General features: G+C 27.6%; 4 protein-coding genes across 9 annotated transcripts in view; 2 read left to right on the top strand and 2 right to left on the bottom strand.

Moving 5' to 3' along the window:
- LOC130673095 (uncharacterized) overlaps nucleotides 1-3497 on the bottom strand; it is a 332376-nt gene extending 328879 nt beyond the window's left edge. For 2 of the 3 annotated variants that reach the window (XM_057478010.1, XM_057478011.1), the window contains exons 1-2: nucleotides 3358-3432; nucleotides 2090-2314 (exon numbers count right to left, since the gene is read on the bottom strand). The gene's annotated coding sequence lies outside the window, so the exon portion shown is untranslated. Of the gene's footprint in view, nucleotides 1-2089; nucleotides 2315-3357 lie in introns of all 3 variants that reach the window. The other variant, XM_057478008.1, reaches the window with a different exon arrangement.
- A 14-nt stretch (nucleotides 3498-3511) lies between these two features.
- LOC130673098 (atlastin) lies at nucleotides 3512-13880 on the top strand. Of its 4 annotated transcripts, none has more exons than XM_057478018.1 (8): nucleotides 3527-3671; nucleotides 6531-6632; nucleotides 7716-8011; nucleotides 8078-9079; nucleotides 9742-9956; nucleotides 10798-10864; nucleotides 11370-11495; nucleotides 11615-13880. In XM_057478018.1, the coding sequence occupies exons 1-8, from the start codon at nucleotides 3608-3610 to the stop codon at nucleotides 11624-11626; spliced, it is 1884 nt and encodes a 627-aa protein (XP_057334001.1). In that variant the 5' UTR covers nucleotides 3527-3607; the 3' UTR covers nucleotides 11627-13880. The 4 variants fall into 4 exon arrangements, 3 of the variants coding, with proteins under 3 accessions (XP_057334002.1, XP_057334001.1, XP_057334000.1); XR_008990829.1 differs by lacking the exons at nucleotides 3527-3671; nucleotides 11615-13880 and adding exons at nucleotides 6228-6458; nucleotides 10992-11249 and having other exon boundaries at nucleotides 11370-11509; XM_057478017.1 differs by lacking the exon at nucleotides 3527-3671 and adding an exon at nucleotides 6230-6458.
- Nucleotides 11538-14480, bottom strand: LOC130673104 (peptidyl-prolyl cis-trans isomerase FKBP4-like). Its single transcript, XM_057478025.1, has 2 exons — nucleotides 14287-14480; nucleotides 11538-14222 (listed from the first exon to the last, which is right to left on the bottom strand). Exon 2 carries the CDS (start codon nucleotides 14212-14214, stop codon nucleotides 13360-13362), a length of 855 nt encoding a protein of 284 aa, XP_057334008.1. The 5' UTR covers nucleotides 14215-14222; nucleotides 14287-14480; the 3' UTR covers nucleotides 11538-13359.
- A 3670-nt stretch (nucleotides 14481-18150) lies between these two features.
- LOC130673367 (transient receptor potential channel pyrexia-like) lies at nucleotides 18151-19059 on the top strand. Its single transcript, XM_057478355.1, has one exon. The coding sequence runs from the start codon at nucleotides 18151-18153 to the stop codon at nucleotides 19057-19059; it is 909 nt and encodes a 302-aa protein (XP_057334338.1).
- Nucleotides 19060-23052: the final 3993 nt, after the last annotated feature.

Raw genomic sequence — 23052 nt, 5'->3', positions numbered from 1 at the left:
TTGATAACGCGAATCGGTAATAAATTCGAGAGCACGTGTATAAGATTTTGTATGCCAACTGCATGATGGGAAACATAAACCTCATACGGAATTAACCATAATGGACAAACTGCACCCGAGATGTCGACATGCACTCATCGTGTTCCTGCATAATTTATAATATACGCCGGGATATATACCTAGGCCGTCTGATGACGAATTGGGGTGACTGCTGCATATTTACGGATTACACGAGCGGGGATTTGGAGCGTCGCATACGGCTACGGCCAAACCTACACCAGACCTCCACTGTATCTACATCACGTGTATAAATATCTAGACAACCTTTATCTAAAACTATACCGAACATCCAACTACAAATATATTAAACTGTCATTGTAAATTTATTTTTTTAAGAGACAAAGAATTATCTGCACGTCTGATTAGAATTTCATATTTTTTACTCATATTGTTTCGTACAAATTTTTTTTTGCCATGGGAATAAAATTTTAGCTATGAGTAACTTGAGGGAATTTTATTTCCAAATAAATTCATATATTTTTATATGTAGATATTCATTTTTCTCATTAATATTCGATCTACTCCAAAATATTTAAATTAATTTTCTAGTAAAAAAAATTTTTGATTTGACGGATAAAATAATAAAAAAAAAAAAAAATTTATCGAATTTGAATTTCAAAAATTTTTAAATCTAAATTTTTGGCTAAATTATTAAAGTTAAAATAAAAATTGTATCAGTACAATTTTATAGGATCTGTAATCCTCTACAAATTAGTGTCTATACACAATTAATGTATCTCTGGTAGTTTGACCGGAAATCAAGTTTTAAATTTTGAAAATAGTGACATCAAAAATTCAAATTTTTTAAATTTAAAATATAAATATTAGAAATACATAAAAATGTATTCATACAATTTTTTAAAAAATTTAATTCTCTAAAACTTTTCTTCTATACATTTTTTATTTATCCATGATTTAAATTTTAAATCCACGGTCTAGAAATTTAGTAATTAGTGATCTCATAAAAACTAAAAATTTAAAAACCGTGAAAGTAAAAATAATTTTTGTTTTTTTTTTTTAATTCAAATTAATGACCGAGAAAAAAATAATTCAACAAATATTTTTACCCCAACAAAAAAAATAAAAAAAATTCTACAGCGACAGAAATACAAAACCACAAGTAGACAATAGAACTCTAATAAATTAAATAGCATTGTTATTATTCGCGTTGTTTTCGTTATTGTTAAACTTGTATTTAGTATTTCCGATTAGCATCTCCCTAATGTTATTCACCAACGCAATTATACTAAAACTCCAGGAAACGATAACTGACCTGAATAGGAACAACAGTTTCCATGATCTCCAGCAGCCATCGATTCCGTCATATCCACAAACTCGATGGTACATCTACTCACGGCACAGGATTTAGTACCATACCATCATAGACCCATTACATACTCTATAATGCTCTATATTCTATACTCTACGACGATGTTCGAGCTTGCAATTGTGCTTACTTGCATTGTCACCATCCAAATACGAATGGTCATTCGTACAAACAATTGTTTCAGTATTCAGTACCTATATAATATTATCCTATCCAGCAAACCGGAGTACTAAAGATTTACGTTTATTCTCTATCATGAATCTAAATATCAGGATCAGGATCAGGATCAAAATCCAGAATTATCCAATTCTCTCTCTCTCTCTCTTTCTTTCGATTGTCATTACAACAATTGTTTAAATTCATAATAAATAATTTATAATTACTAATATTCCAATTAACAAAATTAAATTAAAAAAAAAAAAGCTCATTGTTTTCAATTAGCCGGCAAATTTAAAAAAAAAATAAATAAATCTATTGTATCAATTATTGCTCAGATAAACTAAAACAAAAACAATAAAAGAAATACTAAAAGAAAAATAAATTAATTCAAACGAGCTGTCAAAATATATATATTTGTTTACTTTGTTCTTCTCGTGGCCATTTCGCGCGTATTTTTTTTTAATCATTTTGTGAAACAATTAAATTGTGAATATTATAAATATAAAATAATGAATGAATTTATTTATTTATTATTAAACTCACCGGTCCATTGTATTGAAGAAATAATTTAGTTTTTAATTCCACATCTTATTAAAATTTAGTAAATAACAAAAAAAAAACAACAAAAAAATTATCACACGACACTAAAACACTGCGCACACAGCATCCACATATTCCACCATAGAGAAGACAAACGGGGACGACGCCAGCGACGATCATCACGTCGACGGTAACGACATCATAAAGCTCTGTGGTACAAAATTTAAACTACGCGGGAAAAGTTTTTTTAAAAAAAGCTTGCATATTTAAATTATAATAATTGAAGTTAAAATTTAATTAATTACACTATTGCTGATTCAAATTATCTAAATATTTGTTGATACAATTGATAAAATACAATTATAATTTATAATTAAAATTTTAATGAAATAAAAAAAATTAATTAACGCGTTTACTAACAATGAGTATAAATTAATTACAAATTGTGTTAAAGAAACTGAACTTTTAGCAGGTAATTAAATACTAATTTATATTATAAATATTAAATTTAACAATAAATAATTTTCATTAATTTAATTGTTATTTATTTTAAAATAATTAGTGTCCATAATTAGGACTTAAAAATTAAAATGAACTGACTATTGATCGATTTACGGTATTCGAGATAATTTATGAGCAAATAATTGCAACTATGAGAAAAAAAATTGTTAAAAAAAACGTAGACTTGTATATTTGAAAGTTATAAAATGAATGTGTGTAGCAGAAATCAGGCAAATTTTAAATTATGAATAAACAGAGTAAATAATTAATAAAATCAAATTTTTAAAAAATGCGCATTTAAAAAATTTTTAAATTAATGAGTACATTTTTTATAAATATTATTTACTCTAATTATTTATAATTTAAATTTGTCTGATGTCTGCTACATTCACGAACGTGTTATAAATATAATTTATTATTTAAATGATTAAATTTTAAAAACAATTCGAATGCAGTGATAATAATTATTTGAATTTCCAATAATGAGATTAATTAAAATAATTGAATAAATAATTAATCTTATTAAAATATTTAAACGTTTTTAAATTATTTAAATAAACATCTATACATTTAAATATTTTGTTTACTTTATTTTTCTTTGATAAATCAATAAAATTAACTCAGATAAATAATTAGTACATCAACATCTTAATTTAAAAATTTTAATTATCATTTGTTTACTCTTAAATTATATGAATTTTAAATTAAAAATTTGAATAATAATTTTTAAGAATTTATGTTAATTTACAATACTGTCAATAATTTTTTACCTTAAATATTTAGAATGTCATAAAATTCAAGTTTGAATTTTCCCGCGCAATTTAAACTTACCACAATTAAAGTTTAATGAACACAATGATTATAATTAAAATAAAATTTGAAAAATATGTGAAAATATAAAACTTGTAATTAATTTTATAAATACTCAGTACATACGCAATTAAGAACGGAAGTGATTGTGTCGTTTGATTGTAAGTATCAGCGCCAATCGCGGATGTGTCGCGTATTTGTTTTTTCAAAATGGCGAGTGTCAGACAACAACGACGTAAACAGAGTGACGATTATAATAAAGATTCATATGTCGGTAAGTTTAAATAATCTCTTAATTAATCATTATCTCAATCACAATTATTATAATTATTCATCTATGTAATTTTTTTTTCCCACCTACGACTTGATCTCTTTCAAACTTAAAAAAATTTTTTTTATAACCACTCGCTGACAAAAATCAAATACTTATGTTGAGTATTAAAATTGAATATACTTTAATTATTTACAAGTTAATTATTTGAATAATTAGTCGCAGTAAAAAAAAAAAACAATTAGATACGTGCATAGTAATGAGAAAAAAAAGTGCCGAGTAATGTCGTAAGTTTTTGCTGTTACATTTTAAATTTATAAATAATTCATATTTATATAAAAAGTGTATGTCAAATTTTAAAACTCGTGTTTAAAATAAATACTATCATTTAATTATTTATAATGACAATAATAATAATTATTATTATTGATTAATGTCAATTAAGTATGTCAGAAAATAAATTAAGTATGGAGATGCTGATGGAGCGAATGAAGCGCCACGTAAGAATGAGAACAGGAAAATTTAAAAAAAAAAAAAATATAAAAAGTAAACTTTACTCTTAAAAAAATTTATTTCTATTATTTTTATTATTATTTGATGAGTAATGAATAATTTATCATTATGAGACACTCAAAATGTATTATAAAAATTTAACTTTGATCTTTTTATCAAAAGTACGTATTAATTCCATGGACCAATGAATTTTTGACTAATTAAGCTCGTTGAATAATTCATTAGTGCACATGAATAGTAGCCAATCAATCGGGAGCCTTTAATTACTATGGACTGTAATAAAATAAATGTAGAAGAGCAAAAAAAAAATTAATTATTTTATTGGAAAATATTTTAATTAAAATTAAATTTAAGTACGTTGTGATTTTATTTTCATTTACGATTGGGAAATTTTATTGATAATTTATGTAATTAATTAAATATGTATATGGTTATTACAGTTTGGGATCATTGGATTTATTTTAACTGGGGGAGGGGTCATGTCCTCAAAATTTTATTTTTATGCGGAAAAATTTTAAAAAGTATTTTTGATTAAAAGTTTAAAAAATGTATGGTAATTATTAAGTTTTTTGTTCATTCGAAGTAAAGAGAATTATAATCGGGAAGTTGACAGACACTTAACAATTTTCGAATTTTTTTTTTCAATAATTTAATTTTAAAAAAATAAAAAATAAGAATATGCACAAGTAGAAATTTGAAAAAACTACAGGTGCAATTTTTTGAAATATTTTTTTTTTTTTTTTTATTTATCATTTATAATAAAATCCAAAAATTATTAGACGTCGGCTAATTTATGATCTCAAAGTTAGTAGACAATTAATAATTTTTGGATTTTCTTTTCAACAAATCAATTGCAAATAAAAAACAACTAAAAATATGCACATGTAGAAAATTAACAAAGCTATAGGTGCAATTTTTTAAATATGTCTTTTTTTTATAATTTGTCATTTCTTAAAAAATTATTAGACGTCGGCCAACTTCAGTATCATGGCTAATTTCAATGAGTGTAAATGGTAGCAGGCATTAGACAGTTTGTTAATTACATATAAGAAAAATTAAATATCTAAAATAATAAAATTTTAAAAAATTCATCTACTGATTTTTTAATTGTCTAAACGTGCATTTTTTTATTTTTATTCTACAAGCATTTGAATTGATTATTTAAAAGTTTTAAAAATTGTCAGATGTCTGCTAACTTATTGTCTTCTAATTTCATTATCATCGAAAGTTTATTTTTTAAATCAAAGAAATTTTACTTGGTTTTATTATTTGACTGTTTTATAGATCATTAAATTTTTCATATAAAATATCATTGTATTGATAATATTACTACATCTTTCTAGTCACAATAATAATTTAAATAATTTTTTAAAAAATATCAGAAATTTTCCCAACAAAATTATTAACTGGCCATTTTACCCACAGTTAATAATAAACATAAAAAAACTATTGTATTTTCATAACTCATAATTTTTTTAAAATATTCAAACTTTTTTTCATTTTTGTTCGCCTAAAAAAATTGACGTCAGCAAATTTATAAATTTTCTGAAAGAACAAATTAATAAATTAAAATTTTTATATAATTTAGCCAAAGAAGTAAAAAATTTTTTTCTCTGTGTACTTTGGCACGTGTACAAAAACTCATGGCCTTTTAAAATTATAATTAAAATTTCCACTCACGAAAAAAAAGAACATTTTATTTCAAAATTAAACAAATCCGTCACAAAAATTTTTTAAAATTCTAATTAAAAAAAAAAAAAAAAAAACTCATTTATTTAATAAATTAAATTCAATGCTCTATATATTTCTATAAATATATACACTTCAAATAATGAATGTTATAAAATTCATTTAATCGCTGCCTCTTAAATTTCTCTTCAAGTTTTTACCATACGCTAAAAAAAAATCTCAAAAACGTGTATAAAAAAAAAAAAAACGTAATAATATACAAGCATATTGAAATGAATTAAAGGTAAATACATAAACTGTTGAATAATTCTTATATACACAAGGTCGATATTGCAAGTATGCCAATTTAGTTTTAGATTAACTGCAGACTTGGGTCTGCTATTCGCGTATGTTGCTAAAGTTAGTATACCGTCTTTAGTTGTCTGATGTGATCATCATTCGCGAGTTAAGCAACAGTGTATGTTATGTTAATTATATTTTAAAGCTTAATCATGAGTGAAAGTATAAGAAAAGTTGGTAAAAGTACTGGTAATACTAGGCCAGTAAATCGACGTAGACTTCCAGATGGTTTTGGAATGGTAGCGCGCGGTAAATTTTAAATAAATTTAAAAAAACAAATTAATTGACTCTATAAATATTATTTAAATAATTTTATTTCAGCAACTAAACCCCCAGTGACTTATTGTCTTGACGAAAATGTTAATTGTTTATCATCACACAAGATAAGTGATGATGGTGGGGGTCGTGTAGGTAAAAAACTCGGTGAGTTTTAAATCCAGAGGTTTATTTGTGTGCGTTTTCTTTTTTTTAACATTTTATTTTATTTATTTATTTACTTATTTGTTTATTTGAATTGCGTTAATTAACAGCGTTTATTTTATTTGCATGAGTTGTGTTGTAACAAAAATAAAATTTCCAACTTTTTTAGACTCGCGTTTGTATGAGTGAATAAATTATTATTTATGCGAATCATGCACTCAACTTTAGAAAATACGTAATCACTGACGGATAATTATTATAATATATGTCTCTCTTTTGAGATAGACATTTATTTTCAAATTATTATTTTTGTTATTATTAATAATGATCATAAGTGTACACTAAAAAAAAAAAATCATGCTGTATTACACATAAAAAAATATGATACGGAAGTTAGCCAACGTGTAAAAGTTTTTGGATTTTTTTTTAAGACGATAAGTTATAAAAAATAAATGTTTGAAAAAATTGCACCTTTAGTTTATTTAATTTTCTACATGTGCATATTTTTATATTTTATATTTTTTTCATTGATTTATTGAAAAAAAAACTCTGAAAATTAATAACAGTCAGCTAACTTCATCACAAAAAAATACTGCTATAAAAAAAATCAATTCTTGATCCAGAAAATTTATTTATTCAAAATTTTCAATTATTTTTTTTTCATAAAAAAAAAAATTACAGTTTTTTTTCGCATTAATTCTTAACAAACTAAAATTTTACCCGCTACGAAATAAAATATTTTTGAAAAAAATTTTCTTGGTTTTAATTATAAAAGTTTTGTTGAGAAAATTTTTGAATTTATCTAAATAACATTTTATTTTGTAATAAGTAAATTTTTTTTCACAAATAAATACCACAAAAAAAGTTTGTAATTTCTTCAGCAAAAAAATAACTTGCAAATTTACAGTAAATTAATTTTTTTAATCAAGAAGTTATTTACTACAAATAATTAAAAATAAACTGAACCACTTGTAAATTATTTTTTACAAATTTCTACCAAATTCTTTGGCTAAAAAAAAAATTAATTCACTTGTAAAAAATTTTATTTAATATAATGATGATAATAATAAATTGTTTTTTTTATAGATCACGACACGAAAAAAATAGGAAGGATAGAAGAGCTGTCCGCATCAGTGAGATCATCATCGACGTCAATGGATGACGATAAAAAAAATACGGACAGTGACGACGGTGGCCGACCTGTCCAAGTTGTTTTAACCCATCCCGATCATACATTTGAACTCGATGAAGATGCTCTAGCTGAAATACTTCTCAAAGATGACATTAAAGATCGTAGTGTCGTGGTCGTGTCCGTTGCCGGTGCATTCCGTAAAGGAAAAAGTTTTCTTCTGGATTTTTTTCTTCGCTACATGAATTACAAAGTAATAAATTAATTTATTAATTAACCAATAAGTAAATAAATTCTAAATTAACTTTTTATTTAAAAGTATTTAGATAAAAAATCATCAGAATCATGGATTGGAGATGATAATGAACCATTGAGTGGATTTTCATGGCGCGGTGGCTCTGAACGTGACACAACCGGGATACTCATGTGGTCAAAAGTATTTCCGGGTACGATGCCAAATGGAGAGAAAGTTGCCATAATTTTAATGGACACTCAGGGTGCATTTGACAGTCAATCGACAGTAAGAGATTGTGCGACTGTATTTGCATTGAGTACAATGTTGTCATCAGTACAAATATTTAATTTGTCTCAAAATATTCAAGAAGACGATTTGCAGCATCTGCAGTTATTTACAGAGTACGGTCGTCTAGCATTAGAAAAATCCGGAAATACGCCTTTTCAGAAGCTTGAATTCTTGGTACGTGATTGGAGTTACCCATACGAGGCCGAATATGGTTCAGAGGGAGGCCAGAAAATATTGCAGAGACGTCTTGAGATCTCTGACCGGCAGCATCCGGAGCTACAGAGCTTACGCAAACATATTAAATCGTGTTTTTCGGATATATCGTGTTTCCTGATGCCGCATCCGGGTCTAAAGATCGCGACGAACCCGCAATTTGACGGGCGGCTGGTAGAAATTGAGTCAGATTTTAAACAACAGCTAAAAGAGCTGATACCCTCGTTGTTAGCACCCGAGAATTTGGTAACTAAAAAAATAAATGGACAAACTGTTCGTGCACGTGATTTATTAGAATACTTTAAAAGTTATATTAGAATTTATAAAGGCGATGAATTACCAGAGCCAAAAAGTATGTTAGTTGCTACTGCTGAGGCAAATAATTTGTCTGCGGTTGCTGATGCTAAGGATTTGTATTTACAAATGATGGAATGCGTTTGTGGAGGCGCTAAACCCTTTTTGGCAACCGCACATCTTGAATCTGAGCACCAACGGTGTGTTGACAAAGCGCTTCATCAGTTTTCTAATAAACGCAAGATGGGGGGAGATGAGTTCAGCCAAACTTACATGGAAAAACTTGTTAAGGTAATTTATTATTTTATTTATTTTTAATTATTAAGATTGGAAATCGGGAAAATTCTATTACTGCATGATTTCGAATAGAAAACTCGAAAAAATTCTGTAAAAATTACAGTTTTTAATAATTAATTTATTAGTGTGGTTCTTAGAAGTAAAGTTTATAGATTGAAATTTTTTGTCGCAATAATTCAGTAAAATCCTGAAATTATTATTTGTAAATTTCTTTTTTTTTTCGTGTGGCTTCATTAAGCAATAGTATCACTATTAGATTTATTTAATAAGCTTTAAATAAAATTATTCATCATTAAGTTATTTATTGTATGAAAAAAAAATTGCAGTAAAATCGGTGATTTTATTTTAAAAACTTTTTCATACTTTTTATTTATATATGGGGCATTCCATTTCAAATCGGTCACTTTTGAACCCGACCCCTGTCGATTTGGATGAAATATTTTTTTCCTTTTCTATTCCATTAAAATCATTTTTCAGGAAATTTTCTATTTTTTTTATCCAACCCAAAAAAAGTTATGAATTTTTCAAAGAAAAAAAAGGCTTTTTTTTTAAATAGCCATAACTTGTTCAAAAATTAACTAATTCGGACTTTCTTTTTTCAAAATTTTTGTCTTTTTAATTATTAAAAAACTAATAAATTTTTATTTTGTCACCAGGATATGGATGAAGCATTTTTACAATTTAAAGCCCACAATGAAAGTAAAAATATTTTCAAAGCAGCTCGTACTCCAGCCGTATTTTTTGCCATTGCCGTCACTATGTACATTTGCTCCGGAGTATTTGGTCTCGTAGGACTTTATACTCTAGCTAATATTTGTAATCTCATTATGGGAATTGGTTTATTAACTCTCGTATTATGGGCGTATATTAGGTAACTTAATTTTTTTTAATTACGCACTTTCTTTTAACCAAAAATTCAGTTGCATCTTTATATTAAGGCCATTCTCAGACATTTCTTCCCCCTCCCACTTTGTAAAAATATTCAATGACTTTGAACTGTCATAACAGTATTAAAATTTTATTAATTAATTTCAAATAAATTGAAGCATTAATTGAAATGAAGCATTAATTGAAAAGGACAAAATTGTCATCAATTAGAAGTTGAACGAAATTCGGTAAATAAATTTTAGATACAATTTTTTATAAAATTCATGTAAAGATTTTACTGAAATTTATTTAACAAATTTCGTTTTACTTCTAATTGATAGGGTAGAGGTACCATTTTTGGCCACTTTGGGACTAGTTTTGGACACTTGAAAAATTTGAAGAGAATAATTTGTTAAAGACGCAGTAGCATAATTAATTTTTTAAATATTTTTAAAGATACTTTTATCCCACTATTGAAATGAAAATTTCATTTTATACTTTTTCATTAATTAAAATTAAGTATTAAATGTCCGAAAATAGAGCAGTGGCCACAAATGGTATCTCTACCCTATCAACTGTAAATAATTATTTTTTAAATTTATGTCTTGGTGAAATCGTAACTGCGTAGTCCTTTTTCAATTCATGTTTTAGCTTTTTTTTTTCAAGTAATTGATAAAATTTTGATACGGTTATGACAGTTCAAACTGATTGAAAATTTTTAAAAAGTGGAAGGCACTGTATGAGGATGGCCTTAATTAAGATTTATTTCGTGTCGAAAATAGATCAATTTAATAAAAACTAACGATCTATAAATAATTAGCCATTAATATTTATTATTATTACAGATACAGCGGAGAGCTCCGTGAAATAGGAACACAAATAGACGATTTAGCTAGCGGTATATGGGAAAACGTGAGTAAATAAAACCAAAGCACAATTCCTGCATGACTCCATTAATATCCCTCTAATAAATATACAAATTAATTAAATAATTAATATATATAATACTATACCTAGTAAATTATTTTATTTCCAACAGGCCTGGCTATGCGCTCATCTAATACATCAATTACGTTACATTGTCCTCTCCTTTTTTCTAACACTCGCAGCCTTTCCGACTTATTCAATTGTTTACACTCACTTCCATAAACACGGTTATATCTGATCTCACGCAATTATTTAGACCCTTTTATTATACTTCATTATTTTATCATTATTATTATTTTTATTATACCATTAATATTTTTTACTATTAATTTATTATTTAAAAACCTACGAGTTGGATTACAAGCTAAAGGTAAAAAAAATATCGTGCAGGAAATTGTTGCTTGTTAGTGAAATTTTAATAATTTATTAATTACTTTATTATTTATATATTTAATCAATATATTTATTTATAATAAATTTTTATTTATAGATAATGAAACCAATTTATCAACAATTTGTCGAGAAATCAGTGTCCGTCGCCGTAGCACAAGCAGCAGCTGAAATAGCAACTAATTCAACTATAGGAAACGCAACATCCGTTAACGGAAAACATAAAGTATCGTAATTTATTTATCTAAAATATTTTAATTAATTAATCAATTAATTAATATTTTATATTCAAAATTTATTATTTTTATCTACGGAAAACAAAATAACAAATTGTGTCCCTTACAGATGTTGGGATAAAATGACTCGGGACTAGTCGGGTATCTTCGGTTTTTTGTTCCTCGGTAGTGATATCAAAAACTGAAGATAACCGAGTTCCGGTTTTATTACAATGTCTGCTTGGTACTCAGATATTATCTCGTGTACAGTAAACCTAGAATCGTTGCTTTTATAATCTGTAGTAAATAAATAAGAATAAAGATCTTAATTTTAATAAACGGAAATTTTAAATTTACTATACACCAAAAAAACCTGAGTCTACGACAGGTGTCGGAAATACCCGACTTGTGCCGAATAATTTTATTCCACCTGCTAAGGACTTAGAAATTTTTTTGTATGTAGTAAATATAGAATCGCTATTTTAAATTGGTAGTAAATAAATAAAAAGATCTTAATTAAAATATATGAACTTCTAGGTTTACTATATATATAAATTATTTGAACCCATTGCAGAGGTTAGAATTAGAAAAAAATTACTCGAGACTTGTCGGCATTTTGGGTTTTTGTTCGCAAATGGTAGCCGTAGAATAGAAACCGAAGATACCCGACCGATACCGAGTAATTTTATTCTTGTACCTTCTAAGGACTCAAATATTATTTTTTTTACAGTAAACCTAGAATCTTATATTTTAAATCAGCAGTAAAAGTAAAGATCTTAATTAAAATATATGAACTTCTAGGTTTACTATAAAAAAAAAAAATTATTTGAATTCATTGCAGGTTAGAAAAAAATTACTCGGGACTAGTCGGTATTTTGAGTTTTTGTTCGACCAATGGTAGCCGTAGGATAAAAACCGAAGATACCCGACCAATACCAAGTAATTTTATTCTTGAACTTTCTAAGGGCTCAGACATTTTTTTATAGTAAACCCGGAATCATTTATGATAAATGTAGCAGACATCAGACAAATTTAAAATTATAAACAGAGTTAATAATTAAAAAATATTTATAAAAAATGCACTCATTAATTTCAAAATTTTTTTAATGCGCATATTTTAAAAATTTAATTGTATTATTTATTAACTCTACTCATTAATAATTTAAAATTTGTCTGATGTCTGCAACGTTCACACTCATAATTTATATTTTAAATCGGCAGTTAAAAAATAACGATCTTAATTAAATAAGCTGTGATTCTAGGGTACTATTATTATTATTATTGTTAACGTAAATGCTAGCGTCTTAATACATTCTTATTTAAATAATAATTATAAATTCGGTTGAGTGAATGTATGTACAGTATTTACAGATTATAACAGTGTTGTATGTTGAAAATTAATTACTCAACAATAAACTATAACTCGTTATTGTTGACCGTAGGATCTTTAATGCACGATTAAATGTTTTTATACATCTTCAGAGAGTTTAAAGGAAAAAAAAAATATAAATATATATTAAATCTGTCTAATATTTTTAAATGTATAGATAGATAAGCTGTTTTCTCATTTACTATTATTTTGTTTAATGTATATAATTAACTGTAACTAAATACGTCGGCATGTAAATGCTGCTTCTATGCACATTTGTTTTTTTTTAAATTGCCATACTAGGTTTATTTTAAATAATAATTGGGCAAATTAGATGAGTTTTTAATATATTTGTTGTTAATTTATTTTAAAATACAAAAAAATTAAATTAAATTTATTAATAAGCTCTCTGCGTAAATTTTTATTCAAAGGTAATGCGTGTGTAATTATGGGTAGTAAATAAATGCGCATATTTTTGTATATCATGTGTATAATTATTAAATTTATTAAATTTTAAACATTCTTTTAAGCAAATCGTCGCTTTTTTTAGCGGCCTCTTCCCAAAGTTTGCTGTAAGCTATCATTTTTTTCCAGACCAGAGCATTCGCGGGCTCAATGTGAGCGGCTTTTTGAAAGTCACTCAGAGCATTCTCAATATTTTTCATACTTCCGAAGGCGCACCCGCGACGATACATCGCCCGGACGTTATTTTTATCTCTCGCAAGTACTTTTGTGCAGAGGGAAATTACGTGCTCGTAGTTGTCGTACTTCAATTGACACATCGCCATGTTGTTGTACAAACTGGTCCTCAGATTATTTATGTCCCGTAGAAGATCTTCCGGTAACTCGAGATCATTTATGGGCTCCAAGGTTATAATCAAGCTTACGGCTTTACTGAATCTTATGAACGCGTCTTTTACTCTGTTTTCCTGCATCAGTTTCAGCGCGCGCTCTTTGTATTCGGATGCGGTCAAGTATTTTTCTGATGGAGTCCAGTCCCATATGGGTTTGAACGGCTCATGTTTTATTAAAGACAAAGTTAAAGATATTTTAAGTGCAGGTGATTCGGATTCATCAGAAGGTAACTTTATATTGACAACCGCGGACTCGCCTTCTCCCATCCATTTTAACGCTCGCTCAATTTGTCTGTCAACTTCTGAATCGGCTTCTCCAATCACTAGGGTAATGTCACCCGTGTGAAGCAACCGGCTGTTGAATTCATCAGGACCCAATGACCCGGGTGTAATATCTGATATTTTTAACTGACATATCGATTTCTCTGTTGGTTTATTTAAAATACTGCCGCTTTTTGTAACTATTTTTTCAACGACATTGTCTGAAGATAAGTAATTCAATTTCATTATTTTATCTGAAACACAGTTTTTGAATTAATTATTAAGTTAATTAAAAACAATAACCTTAAAATTACTTACTGATATCGATAGATTATTTATCAGCGGGAATTATCAGAATGAAGTGATGAATAATTTTAGTTGACTAATTAACAAATTTTGTTGGTAAACATGTCAAATATTATTTTGTATTGACTTTATATTTTTTTTTTTGCAATGAAAATTAATGGCGAGTAGCAGAATTACAAGTAAACACTGAGATGCAATACAATACACAAGACTAGTTCAGGGTTCACGGAAAAATATATGAGAGAATAAATTTGGAAATTTATCGGAGGATAATATATCGACTAACAGTAAAATTCAACTAACACAAACGCTACCCTGATAGCGACCTTATCTACAAGTTAACTTCAAGCTACTGCCGTATTTTAAAGCTGGACCGCACCTAACGAAATCTCGAATTTAAGAATTCTAATTATTTATTGAATAATTATCATAATAGCAATTTTCTCAGCTTTCGACTAAAAGCAGAAGACGAACTTCCTCGGAAGATTTTCATCAACCGAGTCCTATAAATATTCAAAAAGTAATTTGAATTCTTAAATTCGAGATTTCGTTAAATACGACCCAGCCTTAAGTTGATTGAAAATTTCACTTCAAATTGACGGCAAGTTTTTCTGTCAAACTACATTCAGATGACGGCAGTTGGTTTGCATCAATTTGCACGCAAGTATTATCCAGCCAAGGCTTGGCAGAAACTTGTCGGTAAGTTAGCCGAAAATGTTTCACTGCAGAACTTGCTGAGCAATTATATTTAAAGTGTGTGTGTGTGTGAGTGTGTGTGTGTGTGTGTGTGTGTGTGTGTGTCCGGCCCCGTTGTCAATATTTTTTTTTCCTATAAGGGTAGTTAAAAAGATATCGGCGTTGAAAAATTAAAAAAAATAACATTTCACGTTATTTGTTCCGGATAAATGAAAATATAACGTACTAAAATATGTCTAAAATCGTACAAACTCTTCCTCTTTCTAGTCTCTTTCGATCATCATATAATTTCATCTAACTGGTTCTTTAGTTTAAATGATATTATCAGCACAAAATTGAAAAAACAAAAAATTTCATATATTATTGCTCTGACCTAAGTCAAAACTCATTTAAATCTTGATTTTGATCACTGACATTGATTTCTGCCTCAATAAATTTATTTCATTGAACATAATTAACAAACTAATCGGTTGATGGATAAAATATTTTTATGAGTAAAGAAAAATTATCTTAGTAATGAGAATACTATAGTATGACTCAAGTACTTTTGAATAGAATAAAGAAATTTAAAGAAAATTTAAATTGATTTTCTTATAAGAAATAAAAATTATCTTTTTTGAGTTAAGAAACTAATGATTTACAGACGAAAGAAAGTTGTTTTTTTTTTTTTTAAAGATGTATTTTTCTTAGTGTAATATAAAAATATTAAAAATTTAAAAATATTTATATTGATGATATAAATTCTTTAAAAAATTAAGATTTAACATTAATTTATAATTAATTATATTCCAGTAAATTAATTAACTATGAATATAGGTAGTTAAATATAAAAAGTATATGTCTAGGTAACTATAAATAAAAAAAATTATCGTAAGAAAAAAAATACAAATAATTAAAATTTAAAATAAGTCGTTTTTATTACATAAAAATATAAAAATTAGGTTTTGTAAACAGTATATACATAATATACAAATAACACAATATGTGAGTCAATTAAGTAAATTACTATACATAAACATACTACTAATTATCTTAATACATATTCAAAATTATCGGCTATTTTTTTCAAATCTCTATTACTGAGGTATTAAAAAACCTCCCTTGTACAAGTACTTGGGAGTTCCATTTTATCGAAAATACTGTATATTCTACTTTTAACTTTTAATAATAATTTCTTTCGCCTTAGTTCTTTCTTTAAGCGATAATTCAACATTCCGCCGTACAGTGGAAAAATGGACTCTGTATTTAAGTTAATAATAATTTTAGGCTTGATATGCGTCAATCGGACAGCTAAACTGTGTTGGTCCATACACAAAACATCGTAAAACGTAAAATTACTCCCAGTAATATACGTTTTTTTCATTTTCTGGACTTCTTCACAACACTGAATACGCAGTTCTTCAAAGACTTTATCAGTTACCTCAGCCAAATTTTTTTTTGATACATAAAAATTAGCCGCACTGAGTTTGACGATGTGCTTTAGTTCCCGGGAAAAAATGATCAGACCTGATCAGACATGAACAGGCATGAGTCTTCAGGCCTGATCAGACATGAAAAATGACCATGCCTGCCCAGGCCTGATCAGGTCTGATCATTTTTTCCCGGGATAGTAGTCACATAACCATGTTTTCATACATGTAGGAAGAAGTCTTTAGCTAAATTTTTAGCTCCACCCATTCCGGAGTTATCATTTTTGCTCAAAAAGTATATAACTGACTGTAGATATATGATAATCTCACGTCATGGGGGGGGGGGGGGGGGGGGCATTTTTTTTTATTTTCAACGCTCTTCCTGAAGAAAAATTCAGAATCAGAAACAAAAAATTTTTTAATGCTTTTTCGGCCATTTTTAGTCAACAACGTAGTTTTTCGTTCAATGGGACAATTTGATTTTTTCGTAGCGCATTTCAAAATGCACCCTTTTATTAATTATTTTCATTACTTGCGCGGTACATTTGAATATTTGAAATATAAATTATTAGAAATTGGAGAAAACTAAAAATTACCCTAACAGTCACTTTAGCTTGAAATTGACTGTAATTTGACATTGAAATTGCCTGAAATTTGCTGCCCGAATTTGCAGACAATTTGACAGCAAAAGTTGGAAAGAAAAATTTACGGTTAATTTTTGCTATTACTAATTTTTTTTTCGTCGGATTACCATAAATCCGATATATTTGCGCATTTTTAGCCTTACGCATGACACCTAGGGCAAAATGAATCAGCCAAAAATCTTGAAAAAATTATTCTTTCAAATTTTCATCGTCAAATTGAAAAAAATTTAATATATTAAGTCATTTTTCGGCTGATTCTTCATAGCTGGAACAAATTTGGCCACTGAAAATATTCGAAAATTTTGTAATTCATAAATTTTTTAATTGATAAAATTTTTTAAATAATGCAAAATTATCTATAATCTAAAAACTTGAAAAACACGTATTTTGGGTTCAAAATAATGACAAATAAAAAATACAGAATTGTTTTTTTTATATTAAATAACAATTAGTAACTAAGCTAATCGAAGGGGAACGATTTATTACACCTTAAAAAATTTTTTTTGACTGATGTAAAACCAAAAATAGTTGTCAAGAGAAAGAAATACATTCTTATTAATAAAATCAATTAAAAAAAAATTAATCATTTTTTGGAGGAGGGCCCCTCTGCCCCACAAAACAAAAAATTTTTTCTCAGAATTTTGGCAAAATATCCATAAATTTGTTTAAAATAAGACAAAAGTAAAATGATCTCATAGTTTAAAGCCACAAAAAGTAATCATTGGCTTAGGGGGGGGGGGGGGCATTCTGCCCCACCCTCCCCTATACTTTGACGGCATGAAGCATTTTTTCATACCATATGAAAATTATTATTTTTTATGTAAAAAAAAATATATCAATGTAATGTATTATGAATTATACATTATCTGTATATCAGAACGGCACCTTGAAAGTTAAATTTATTGAAAATTGATTGACTTTTGAACAGTCATTACAATAGAATAAAATAAAAAAATTTTTGCTCTGATTTAAAATTTAACATGTGAATTGTTCACTTAAATTTAAGTGAATTGTTAAACCAACTGTTCAGTGTCGAAGTTTCTTCATTTTTATTTGATAATAATTGATAATTGTTAATAATTTTAAAAACAAGTGCAATGAATCCTGCAATTTGCAACGGAGAAAACATGACGTCAGAGATTTCCTGCAATCCACAGTTCATTGGAGACCACCTGCCGTTATCTGTTGCCATTCGGGAAGGTCATGAAGAAATGGTTGAGCTCCTGTTGAAACATGGTGCTGATCCGAATGTCGACAACTATAGGGATATATCACCCCTAGTTCATGCTGCCGAAAAAGGAAATTCAAACATCATCAAGTTACTTCTTGCATATGGTGCGGATATAAACTTGGTACCAGTCAATGGAAGCGTCACCAAAAGTGCATTACATTGTGCCGTCGTTCGCGAAAACTTGGATGTTGTCCAATTATTATTAGACAACATTATGATCGACGTCAACACTGTGATCGCCAACAAGATGATAGCTCTTCATTCCGGAGCTCTATTCATCGATGACAACTTTAATGTTGTACAGCATCTGCTTGATGCTGGTGCTGACGCCAATGCAGTCAATGGATATGGTCATTCGGCATTAGACATATCATGTCTAAAATGTTCAACGGAGATTGAATCAATGATACTAAAGCACATCGTCAAACTCAGTGCGGCTAATTTTTATGTATCAAAAAAAAATTTGGCTGAGGTAACTGATAAAGTCTTTGAAGAACTGCGTATTCAGTGTTGTGAAGAAGTCCAGAAAATGAAAAAAACGTATATTACTGGGAGTAATTTTACGTTTTACGATGTTTTGTGTATGGACCAACACAGTTTAGCTGTCCGATTGACGCATATCAAGCCTAAAATTATTATTAACTTAAATACAGAGTCCATTTTTCCACTGTACGGCGGAATGTTGAATTATCGCTTAAAGAAAGAACTAAGGCGAAAGAAATTATTATTAAAAGTTAAAAGTAGAATATACAGTATTTTCGATAAAATGGAACTCCCAAGTACTTGTACAAGGGAGGTTTTTTAATACCTCAGTAATAGAGATTTGAAAAAAATAGCCGATAATTTTGAATATGTATTAAGATAATTAGTAGTATGTTTATGTATAGTAATTTACTTAATTGACTCACATATTGTGTTATTTGTATATTATGTATATACTGTTTACAAAACCTAATTTTTATATTTTTATGTAATAAAAACGACTTATTTTAAATTTTAATTTAAAAAAATTTTCCAAAAACGAGATAAAACAAGAATTTTTTTACTTTTTACTTGGGGGGTTTTTTTTTTTTCGTTTTTTGGAAAGTTTTTTTTTTTTCTCTTTACCTTACATTTACTGAATAACTAACGCAAAAATGGAAGAAAATCCGAAAAAAATTAACTTTTTCATTTTGGTAACGATTACACAAATTAAGGAACAAAACTTGTTCCTTTACTTGTTTTGTAAAACTTTGAGCAATTGGCCCAGACAAACAGTACAATGGATCAATCTGAAAATTTTCAGGGTTTTTGGGGGTACATTAAGCTTTAAAATCACCTGGCAACATTGACCTTTCCATCAATATTTGCAAAGTAGCGATGAGTTAACTTAAAAACCAGAAAATGGCCATTTTTTGTGGGTTTTTCAAATTGATGTTAAGGATGAAAAAAAAATTTTTTTTTTTTTAAATCGAAAATGTAGCTTGTAGGGAATTCATTCAAGTTTCTTAAATTGTCCTTCAAATTACTGTAGCTGATTAAATTTCCTAAACGAGCCATGAATTGGTTTTTTCGAAAAAAATTTTCCCGGCCCCGTAAACCTCAAAAACAAAACTAAAGAATTTGGAAAAATTTTGTCTCGACCTTTTTCTTATGATTCCGCAAAAACCGTAGCATGAAAAATTATTTTGCTGAATGATCTTCAAACTAGAGATTTCAAGCTTCAATTTGCTTTTTTTCATTTGTTCGATACGATCATTTTTCACGAAAATACAGCCTTCCAAAAATCACTAAAAAATTTATAAAATTTTCTTGTTCATTTAATTTTTTGGAACAGTGTATTTTAAAAGTGCGTAAGCTGATTCAGTGTAAAAGAAGAAAGTTTACAGTGAAGTTACACAGATCGTTAAAAGTTTTGTATTAATATGGCACAAAAGTGGTATCTAAGCAAAGAAGAGCTGAAGAACTCTCCAAGCTCCAAGGATGGTATCAGTGCGGTGAAGGAATTGGACCACAAGCAACAAGCCGTTTACTTAATAAACGATTTGGGCAAGCGGCTTAAATTATCGGAAGTGTGTACATACTGCTATAGTGTGCATGCACAGATTTTTCATCAACCATTTATTGGCCAAGTTCCATCGTTATGAAATTGCAACGGCGGCAATTTTTGTGGCGGCAAAGGTCGAAGAAGAGCCACAAAAATCGAAGGCGGTCATAAGTGCTCTTCATATCTGTTTAAAAAAAATAGATGTTTGGCCAAAAAACGTAAGCTGTTATAGTTTTAATAAGAGTTTTAAATAGTCATTGTAATTTAGTGTTCAGTTTGCGAGACGATTGCAACCAAGACAGTCGAGGATAAGAAACAGTCCACATCGCAGCAAAAGAAAAATGCTCATCATGTACCTCTGGTCTGATACAGATGCGTAAAATGGCAAGCATCATAAAGCCTACTGAAATAACTGACTTTGAAAAACTAGGAAAACAATTAGAAAATGTATCAAACCATGGAGACATAATAGATTAAAATAGAAAATTTAGATTATATAATTAATTTAAAACCAACAATTTCAACCAAACTCAAAATAATAAGAATAAAAACGGAATTCATAAAATTCTTTTATAAATTTTAAATATTAATCAAATCAATTTATTAATTCTATTTTTTTTTTAAATGATAATATAAACAATCGAAAGTAAAGACTGAATGTAAATTTCAAGCAAAATGATAAATTAAAAGACTGAATATCTGATTACAAAATCATCATATTCTAATTATTTATTTATTAAACCAGAATTGGCCGATAGGTATACATAAAAATTACAACATACTTACACTGTTAAAAATAATTTGAAAATTACAATACAAAAGGAATTGAATTTTCATAACTAGATATTTGAATTGTATTTTCAATAAAAAAAAGCTTCAAATTTAATATACGTCATTTAATAATCAAGCTGGTATTTAAAATTAAGAAAAAAATTTGAATTTTAATAAACGTACTTGAAATTTATACTTGTTTTTTTAATTTTCAAACCAAGTATTGAAAATTCTAAGACATATTGAATTTTAATAATTCCATTTGAAATTTCATAATACTTATTTGAAAATTCAAATGCTTGTATATGAAATTTCTGCGCGTGACGTGCTGCGCGTTCAGTACACTGCTAAAAAAATTGTTTGATTTTTCAAAACATTGTATATAACGCAATAAACACATACATTTGTGCTTGAAATTTCATTACTAATTTCATATGGAATTTTAAATTAACACTTTGGATTTTCAAATACTTTTTTTTTAATTTTCAAATACAAGTTTTTTAATATTCAAATACTTTTTTTTGAATTTTCAAATACTCTTTTTTTAATTTTCAAATACTTTCTTTTTAATTTTTAAATAAATGTATTTGAAAATCTGAAGCGTCTATTTTAAAATTCAAAAGCGTGTATTTTAAATTCTATACGATCGTTACAATGAAATTTCAAACACAATTGTATGTGTTTATTGCGTTATATACAATGTTTTGAAAATTCAAACAATGATTTTAACAGTGTACAATGTTTCGAAAAATCAAACAATTTTTTTAACAGTGTATTGCATTTTTTCTAAGCATCTGTTCATATAGTAGAGACTCTATACTTATTAGTAATATAATATTTTTTCTTCTAGTCCAAGTTTAATTTCTATGAGAAAACATTCATAGAAGCATTGATAATAAATACTAACGTCACAATGTATAATAATAGGATATACTATGTAACCATCGAAAAAAGTATTTATCATTCGGTCGTAGCAGAGGAGTACTGAGGAGTACTAGTGCCAAAATTGCTTCCAACATTGAAATATAACACTTCTGGAATAAGTTTCTTATCAGGGACACTACAACTGGTGGGCGCGATCTCGTGGCGAGCATCAAACTACTTCCGCTGCTGCTTATAGCACCGGTGACTTCCCTCTCCTACATATATACATATACAACTTTACTCCCAAGTTATTTTTCTCTTAGTTTAATCATTTTTTTCTTGGTTAGAGCATACAAAAATTTTTGCGTTTAAAAAATAGTACTTATTCCGAGAAAATTTATTGTCTTCAATCAAAAAAATGTAATATTCCTTCAAAAAACTAACACATCTTTCTTAAAAAAAATATGTCTCATATTTAGAAAAAAAAACTCTTAAAACAAGTAAAAAATTTTTTTGTTTAAGCATAAAAATATGTTGATTTGAGGAAAAAAAAATTTTGATTCAAGATAATTATTTATTAGGTGCAAGAAAATTTTAATTTTCTGAATCGTTAAAAAAATTTCTTGTATCAAGATTAATTTTCTTGGTTCAAGTGAACTGTATAACTTTGTGAAAAATAAGTTGTGGGAAGGGAAATGATTTACATAAGAGATTCATCACATTTTAAGATAAGTCTGATAGTTTTGCCGAAAGTCAAATAATACTAAAATATACTATGAATCCAACTTTGACCTCGAATAACTTTCGAAAAATTATAAGAGACCTTTTTTTTGTAAAGCGTTTAATTTTCAACACAAGTATTCATTGATTTTTCCGATAAACTAATTCCCTGGTGAGTGATAAAATTCTAAACTGTAAAAAAAAATTTTTCCTATGTTATTTAAATCGGAAATCGAAAAATGTGATGGGCTACCTCTAAAACTTGAATTTAAGAGCCAATCTTCTGACAGAATTTTCATGTTGACATATTTCATCAATTTCTGGTGGTGCCAAAAAAAAAATGTTGTTTTTCGGCACACCCTAATTTTTATATTATATATTTTATAAAATAATTCCAACTTTTAGTGTTGATTACAA

Source organism: Microplitis mediator, chromosome 8, assembly GCF_029852145.1.
Source record: "Microplitis mediator isolate UGA2020A chromosome 8, iyMicMedi2.1, whole genome shotgun sequence".
NCBI lineage: Eukaryota > Metazoa > Arthropoda > Insecta > Hymenoptera > Braconidae > Microplitis > Microplitis mediator.
Note: the sequence above shows the minus strand (reverse complement) of the source record. Positions and strands in the feature narration are given on the sequence as shown.